Here is an 8718-nt window from a genome sequence, read left to right as displayed (position 1 = left end):
TCTCCCCCGCTTCACATCGTGGCTTCTCCGCACGCTGCGAGTGAGACGCTGGAGGAGTTACAGACCCGGCGGGCACAGGGGGGGCCGTGCCGGTCCCGCCGCGTCCCTCCCGCTGGGGAGCAAAACCCGAGGAAAGGGACGTGCGGGGCGGTTCGTGGAACCGGTGCGTTCCCTTCTCCCGGCCTTTGGGTTCGGTCCTTTTCCAGTAATTGACGTCAGGGCTTTGTTCCTTCCCCTTTGCTCCCTGCGTTTTAGGCCTTGAGCTACTCTGGGGAGATGGAGCGGGGCAGGATGGGTGCTGCGGTGGCCATAGGAAATGGCCCTGGGTAGGTGAAGGGAGACTCCCGGGGTTCCTGACACACCGTCATCGCATCCTCCTTGTGAGTGACGAGATGTAGTTACGTAAAGCACCGGCCCTGGTGAGGACCGTGTGGTGCTGTGTAGTCAGAGAAGCCGTCACGTAACGTTTCTGGAGCCGGGGCTGACGTGTGCTTTGGGGTTTCCAGCTTTCCAGTGAACAGAACAAAGCAGGAGAGCGTCGAGAGGGGTGATGCAGGTGTTGGTGATTTCACTTGCTGTGTCTTTCATTCACCTCTTGAAATGAGAAAGTGGTTAACTTTGTTTCGGGGGGGGGGGGAACTGAATGCTTGTACCTGTATCTCAAATACAACCTGAAAAGGTGTGGGTCCCTCTGTTTCACAAGGTTTATTATGGTCTTGTTTGATCGTTTGCTCATGAAGACAGAGGGTTTTAACCGTTCCTGTGGTCCCACTGCTGTCAGTCTTTTGCCTCCGTGCGAGCTGAGCGGGCGCTTCCTCAGCATCCATAGTCTGAAATCAACTTGTTCTGCTCAAGTCTGTGCTGTTGTCACCTTATTGCCAGCTCCCTTCCGGCTACTGAGCTTCCCAGGGGTGAGCTTCTGGTTCCTGGTGTTTCTTTGAAACTTGTGGGAATTTCTGTGAAGAGGCTGGAACACGGAGCTCTGGGCCCCGGGGGCAGGATTGCGACATTCAGAGCACTGGTTGTACCCTGGGTTTGACATTTTGTTATCACCTCCAAATGAGAGAAACGTTATTAAATCCATAGTGCTACTGTTGTGTCCTCTGCCTCGGCGCAGCGGGGTGTATGCAGCCCTATAGGGGTGTTATACTGGAGTTAGAGAATGGTTTGTAATGGTAATAGTGCAGCTCTTGTTGAAAAGAAGGAAAGAAAGAAAATGTTACCCTTTGGCGTTATTAGTATCTTGGCTTTATTAATGTGTTGCTGTTAATTGTAAAGACTTCCTAACTGCTCTGCAATGGATTTGCAGCTTTGAGCACAAGCAAGCTCTCCCCTGTTGAACACTTTTGACAGTGATGAAAGAAAACTGTACATTTCCACTCTAATCTCAAAAGCAGGTTCAGGTCCCTGCTATTTCCTTTCGACATCTCTGCAGTTCTTGTTTGCTGACTTCTCTCCTGTGTCTCAAACATAGACTGAGCCCCTGGGGTAGGTTTTGTGCAGGAAGGCACAGAGCAGCCAGAAAAAAAAAGGAGCTCATATTTGAGTGTTTTACTTCCCAGTTACAATGATCTGAACTTGATAAAGCATGATAAAACCTCAGTGGAATATTACTTGGATGCTTAGGTTGTCTTTTTAGTGAGCTGGAAGATACAGATGCTTTTGTGTGCTTATGACCCAGCTATCTAATGGGAAGATGCCACGTGTTTTTATCTGCAGAAGCCATCCACTTTGTGTAGCTTGGGTTTTGTAGATAAATAGTTGCAGCAGAAATCTGTCCTGACTTCACAGTTGGTAGATAATAAGTTGGCACTAGTTCCTTCTTCCTTTTCTAGCTCATGGCTGCTGGCAAGGATGTGCTGCTGCACTTTATTTTCCACCGTGGTTGCTCCTGGATGTCGGATATGACTAAAGGCAGACATGACTTGTGCGTTACTGACCGAGAGCATGGTTCACAGTGTCTTCTGAAGCAGATGGGACTCTGTGAACAAGTGAGGGTCTGTCCATGACCCCCCTTGTATTTTCAGTGCTTCTGGAAGTTGCTCTAACTGCTCATAACCACTTCTGACGCTTTCCTTCCTCCTCATCCTCTCATTCTGTGGGTTTTGTAACCATCGCTGCCCTTACCCTTTGCTCCAGATCAGCAGCAAGGTGTGTGTAGAGCTGGGAGGAAGGTTAGTCCTGCTTGGGGTCTACCTGGGTGAGGGTGTAAGAGCAGTCTGGAGACTACTGACTGAGGTTTCTTTTCTGCTGCAGGAGCTGTTCATGGCCACATCATTTCAGATTGTTACTCGTGTGTGGTTTGTTCTACAGGCATGTTTCCTTTCTGCCATGTTCCTAGAATCTCACAGTTACCTTCAACAGAGGCTAAGAAATAACTTAAGCCCACCTACCTTTGTCATGCAATGTTAATGTCTGTCTTGGAGTTTGTATCAAGAAAGAAGCAATGTTGGTGTCATCTTTGCTAAGCAGTGAGGAATGAGCACCTCAAATTGGGGAAGATGGAGAGGCTGGAGGGTGAAGAGGGTCTCTTTGGAGATGAGTCAGGAAACTTAACAGGTTACATTTAGATGTAACTGTTGCAGAGCAGGGTTGGGTGTATGTAACATTATCTCGCTAAAATGTGTTAAAATAAGGAATCAGGTTCGTAGAATTGCAAAACGGAAGATGGAAGAACTTACCTGGCCATTATTCTTCTCTGCAGCTACTAATGACTAATGAGATGCTCTCCAGCTTGGGAAATTATAGGGTCTCTGTCCCTGCTTAGGAAGTATAACTGCACAGGCTCGTGCTCCTTCCTGTCATGAAGCTGCTCTCCTCAGTTTAGTCAGCCTGAGTGTTTAAGGTAGCTCTGCTCTCTTACTGCGTGTTTTCTCCCCTGGGAATGCAGGTTTATTCTAGAGCTCCCTGAAATGAAAGGCTGAAGCTGTCCCCGAGTCCTGCAGAGGTGCCCAGCACAGTGCTGCAGCACAGCGCTTGCCTCCTCCTCTGGAGCTGTGCCAGCTTCGGACGTGCTGTCCAGAATTCCATTTCCCTGGAGCTGTGATGTTGCTTCACGCACTTGTGTGTCTGATCTGGTGCCTGCCATCTCCCTGCGCTCCCACATCCTGACTACTTCCCAGGTTTCTTTCTCCAGCTTTGTGTTTCAAACCTCCCTTTTCCCTAATGGAATGACCTGTATTTTCTCCCCAGGTGCATTATCTTCAAGTTGTCGTGTCTCTTGGCCTTCCTTGAGTCCTTAGTTCTTGCAGGTGAATGTAAAACCTGGTTTATTAACAGGCAGCAGCACCAGGTACCAGCAGGCAGAAAAGTGTCTCCTTGTGCTCTGTCCTGTGCAAACACTGAACAAGAGAAGTTCTGCCCTCAAGTCCTGAACTAATTTTCTTCTGTTAACAGCTCATTAGCCAAAGCTTTCCTGCACTTCTCAGTTGAGCTGCCCGGTCCCAGCAATACCTCCCTGCACCTCTCATTGCCCCCTTTGACTTCTTTTACAGCTCATCTTAGCGTTTGTGTCATAGCATTTCCTGATTATTTACTTGTTGTTTGCCATCTTTTGGAATGACACAAATAGAGAGTGTACTTTCAGTGTAATCCTGTCACGGCCCTGTTTTCAGGAGAGACTGTTCCATCATCCCATTCTCTCCCTGTGGATAGGTGTAGTCCCGTGCAGCCTCACCGGGCTTTCTGGCTATTCATTTCCAGTACTCCACCAGGGCCAGAGGACTAGACAGAGGGACAACAGGCCAGAACAATGGTGAGGTTCTTGTCAGCGTGAGCCCTGTGTTTATTTGCCTGCAGAGGGCTGGTGCGTCCCCTGCTCTTGTCAGTTCCCAAGAGCAGCTTCAAGCTGTTTGTCTTTTGGACTGGACTCAAAACTTCCCTCAGGTTTTAGTGGCTTGCTCATGGAGGGGCAGAAGCAAACCCTGGGAACGTGTGTGCCCTTCTGGAGCTCTCAGGGGTGACTGCTGGGGTTGGGAAGAGCGGTGGAGAATGTGTCAAACCAATGCAGATCGCTGAGCTCAGTGCTCTGCGAACCCTAACTCCCACTGCTGTGGTGGTGAAGTGAAGGCACCAAGGGTTGGTTTGCTGTAACTTTGTTATCTCCAGGAAACCAAGCTGGGTCCTTGCTATCTCACTGTGGTGGAATCACGCATGGATTTATTTACAAACACTTCCCAGCTTTACAAAAGCCGTAACAGAATGTTTAAGTTCTAGAAGCGAACATTGGGAACGTGGTGTTTCTAAGCAGCGGTTTGCTGGAAAGCACACTTCAGAGAGGAGGAATTGTTTAAACCTGTCCTTAGCTCACATTCTGAGGTTTCTCCAAGGGAAATTGCCCCGTATTAGATAACCCCCTCAACAGTTTTGGTTCCTGCTGACGTTTCACACCAGCGAAGGGTCTCTCTTCTCCTTTCTCACTCAAGTGCAGCAGGTCCATGTGAACCTTTACCTCGAGTCTGTCATCAGGCAGCAAGGTGAGAAATGGGAACGTGCTTCAGACACAGAAACTAAGTAAATATGAGAACAGAGCAGATGTTTTGTGGCTGTTCTGGCTGCGCGCGGTGCGGAGATAGCGAGGCTGCAGGCACCTCCCCATGGATAGACACGGGCTCACAGATAAACGTGCAACCACCCCGCAGCCATAAAAGGCAATGTTAGTGTAACTGGGCCTCCAGCATCGCGGAACCTGCACACAAGTTGTGGGACTGACCCCACAGGCACTTGTGTTCAGTGCTCTTCCCCTCTTGTGCCTTAGGGCTGTGTGCAGCAGGCACCTGGACTGCACTTCCCTCACTGTGCTCCTGCTGCGAGTGTCTGCTTTTCAGTTAATATTTCATACTTATATCGGTTCTCTGCAATGTTTGGGTATAAATTAAGCTTCAAAATACTAACCATTTACTCCTGTGTATGTCACCATCCGTGCTGGCATTACTGTGAAGGCTCAGTGGCTGAGCTGGCTTGTACACCTTTGTGACTTCACCTGTATTCTTTGGTTTCTGCATTTCATTTCATTTCATTTCCAAAAGACATTAAAGAGGCTTCAGTGGTGAAAGTGCTTAAATGGCTTTTATCAGGCTTTGATGCGCACAAGTTGTGAACGTGAGTGGGATGAGGAGGTAGGAGTCCGCGGTTATCATCCTATGGTTTGGCTGCAGGGGAGCTAATGGCAGTGGGAAGGAAATCTTAAGAAGGAATTTTTCCAGGTGCAGGAGCAGGCTGTGCCCATGTGCTGGGAGACTGGCCTGGCAAATGGAGAACTTTGGCTGGGATTCAGGGACCAAAGGAGAGTTTGTGACCTTTGGAAGAAGGTGGGTAGCAAGGTCAGTAATCCAAGGGGGAATGGTCAGTGACCTGCTGCACCACTGAGATACACACAGGTGTCTGGGGCCAGATGGGATCCACTCCGGGGTGTTGAGGAAGCTGATGGAAGCTCTCACTGAGCCTTCTTCCATCCTCATCACCACTCCTGGCTCACAGGGGAGGTCCCGGTTGCCTGGAGGTCAGCAAATGTGCCTGTGTGCAGGAAGGGTGAGGAGGAGGATCCCGAAGGAGGATCTGTCAGCCTGACGTCGGTGCTGGGAAGCTCATGGAGCAGATCATCCTGAGTGCTGTGTGTGGCACGTACAGGACAACCAGGTGATCAGGTCCAGTCAGCACGGGCTTGTGCAAGGCAGGTCCTGCTTGACTAACCTGATCTCCTTCTATACAAGGTGACCTGCTCGGTGGATAAGCTGGCAGCGTGGCCAAGAAGTCCAAGAGCATCCTGGCTTGTATGGGCACCAGTGTGGCAGCAGGGCCAGGACAGTGACCGTCGCCTGCCCTGGGCACTGGTGAGGGCGCACATCAAATCCTGTGTTCAGCTCTGGCCCCTCACTACAAGAGAGACATTGAGGTGCTGGAGTGGGGCCAGAGAAGGGAACGGAGCTGGTACAGGGCCTGGAGCCCAAGTGTGATGGGGAACAGCTGAGGACTTGGGGGGTTCAGTCTGGAGAAGGCTCAGGGGGGACCTGATGGCTGCCTACAAGTGCCTGACAGGAGGATGGAGCCAGGAGGGGCTGGGCTCTGCTTCCAAGGAACAAGGGATGGGACAAGAGGAAACGGCCTCAAGTTGCACCAGGGGAGGTTTAGATGGAGCTGAGGAGCAATTCCTGCCCCAGAGGGTGCTCAGGCTGCCCAGGGCAGGGCTGCAGTCAGCGTCCCTGGGGGTATTTAAAAGATGTGTAGATGAGGCCCTCAGTGCCATGGGTTAGTGGTGGCCTTGGCAGTGCTGGAGTAAAGGTTGGATTCAATGATCATAAAGGTCTTTCCCAACCTGAAGGATTCTGTGATTTTATTTTCTTTTTTCCCCTATAAGAGAGGGTAAAATCAAACAAAAAAAAACACGTCAAAATGGGCATGTAGTTTGGGGGTGATGCACTGTATTTTGTGGTGAGCTGTAGTTAGGGGGTGATGTGCTGTAGTTTGTGATGTGCTGTATCTTGGGGGTGATGTACTGTAGTTTGTGATGAGCTGTAGTTTGGGTGTCATGAGCTGTCGTTTGTGATGTGCTGTATCTTGGGGGTGATGTGCTGTAGTTTGGGGGTGACGCACTGTATTCTGTGGGCAGAGCAGTAACCAGAGTTTCTGGAGAGAAAAAGAAATCCCCAGTCTGCCAGTGTAAATTTCCATTGCCATTAGCACAAGCACTTCCTTAGTGAAGGGTAATTAAAAACTGGCTTGGTCAAAGTCCAGCTCTGAAAATGGAACTTCAGGAAAACAGAACATGGAGAAATGGGTTAAAGGACTTCATGGAGCAGCATGTTATAAATGTAACTTAGTGAGTTGTGCTGTATTTGGTCATACATAAGAACAGTAACGTGATGGGAAGAGCTGTGGTTGAAAAAACGCTTGATTGGATAAAGTTGTCCTGGTGTTATTTTGTTTGTGTGATTTCAAGGCCCTTAAAGCAGAAAGATTGGCCAAAAAAAGATGAAATGGACTCATGTTCTTCCTCTCTCATGTCTCTTTTTGATGTGCTGGGTGGTCCTGTATGGGAAAGAGCTTACTGATGGCTTTGTTTGTGTGTTTTGAGTAGGTTTCTGTAGATTTGGGTGGGTGGGAGCTGGCGGTTTCTGTTTGGGATTTACCATTAAAACCTTCCAGTTCTCATGTGGTTTGTGTCAGTGGCTCTGGTGTTTAGCACCTGCAAGCCAGGCTGGCTGTGGCCACTGGACCTGCTTTATACAGTGTTCTAAATCGACTGGTGAAGTTTGGGAACCCCTGTATGTAAGTTTGTCCTAATGATGCTGATAGGATAAAGAGCATCGTGTTAAAACATTGATCTAACACGGTGAAAACTCTGCTGTAGATAAAGGGTGGAAAGGTTCTCCTGGAGCAGTGATGACTTCCTCTGAGATATCTGCACCAATTATGTTTAATAAGGGGAAACATTCTGGTAAGAAGTCAGTGCTGTGACACATCCTTGGCCAGTGATGATGTTAGCTGTGTTTTTACCAGGCAAGTGCTTTAACAAGTGCTCTTTTTTTTCCCCTTGTCATGATTTTCACTGATTTTTCTCTTTGTTTAAGGAAAAAGTTGTGTTCTTTTATGGCCACATGAAGCAAGATCCTCCTGCTGCATCCGTGCTGAGCTGATTTTTTGTTTGTTTTAGTACATTTGGGGTTTTTATTGCTAAATGCAATTCCCATTTGCTCTGACAGTGCTGAGGGGAGCACTGGTGATGACAGGGACTCGTATATTTGCTCCTCCTGCTCTCTCTTCATGGCACATGCCCACATGTGTTTATTCCAGGGATGTTAAAATCCATTCAGACGTGATTTAAAAGTGAAGTTGGCCAAAACCTGGTGTGGTTTCTATTTCAGAGCAGGCAGAACTGGGATCTCGCTGGTTGGTATAATGGGGTTTCTTGCTAGCAGGAACGTACTCTGTATTCATGCAATTTATTTTAATCCATTATACAACTTAATATACTTTTTTACATTATTATGTATAAGTAAATAGTGAATTATATGCTAAAAAAATTAATCCCTGCTCGTACTTAGCAGAATTCAGTTAATTCAACCAACAGCATGGAGCTGCCATCCGTGCCAGGTGCCTAAGGCAACAGAGCCCTTTCGCTGAAGCTAGCTTGTCCGCCATACCCCTGGAAGCTTCAGCAATGAGAAGCATTTCGTGTTCTCTAGCAGCTGAAAGCAGCTTTATCTGTTAACAGAGCCATTATCGGGTTTAACTTTGCAACAAACTGACACGCTGACAGCCTCCCTAGGAGCCATTGAGGGTTTTGAAATACAACTGAATCTTGACAAGGCTTTTGCAAGCTTGCTTGTGGTTTTCGTTAAGTTCATCCAGCACGAAGCTCAACGTCTTTCTCTGGTGGCAGGATTCATTGGGTCTCGCTGCCTTTAAAGTACAGACGTTGTTGCGGTTCCATGTTTTGTAGTTTCATGTCTGTCAAGTCTTTTAGCTTATAGCTAAAAATGTGTAAGGACAGCAGTTCAAAACCAGCTGGCACATCACCTTCCCTGGTTATTAAATGCAGAAGTTAAGGTTTTGGTCTGGGTAGGCACCATTTGATTCCCAGCTTCCCTGCCTGGGATACGGGATCCCCGGTAACAGGGAGCACTGTGACGTGTGTTCTGTCTGGGCTGTCTCTGGGGGCTTGGTCTTCTTGTGCTTCAGCCTGATAGACCGGTGAAGAGCACGACCTTAGTTTTAAGG

General features: G+C 48.4%; 1 protein-coding gene across 2 annotated transcripts in view; it reads left to right on the top strand.

Moving 5' to 3' along the window:
* Nucleotides 1–191: 191 nt before the first annotated feature.
* Nucleotides 192–8718, top strand: part of AFF4 (ALF transcription elongation factor 4) — a 48631-nt gene continuing 40104 nt past the window's right edge. For both annotated transcript variants that reach the window (XM_057415873.1, XM_057415872.1), the window contains exon 1: nucleotides 192–326. In XM_057415873.1, coding sequence (XP_057271856.1) covers nucleotides 277–326 — 50 coding nt within the window. In that variant the 5' untranslated portion in view covers nucleotides 192–276. The remainder of the gene's footprint in view (nucleotides 327–8718) is intronic.

Source organism: Pezoporus wallicus, unplaced genomic scaffold, assembly GCF_028554395.1.
Source record: "Pezoporus wallicus isolate ANWC-B61680 ecotype Strahan unplaced genomic scaffold, APGP_CSIRO_Pwel_v1 contig_9052, whole genome shotgun sequence".
NCBI classification, from domain to species: Eukaryota; Metazoa; Chordata; class Aves; order Psittaciformes; family Psittacidae; genus Pezoporus; species Pezoporus wallicus.
The sequence above is the reverse complement of the archived record's forward strand: the minus strand, read 5'-3'. Positions and strand labels throughout refer to the sequence as shown.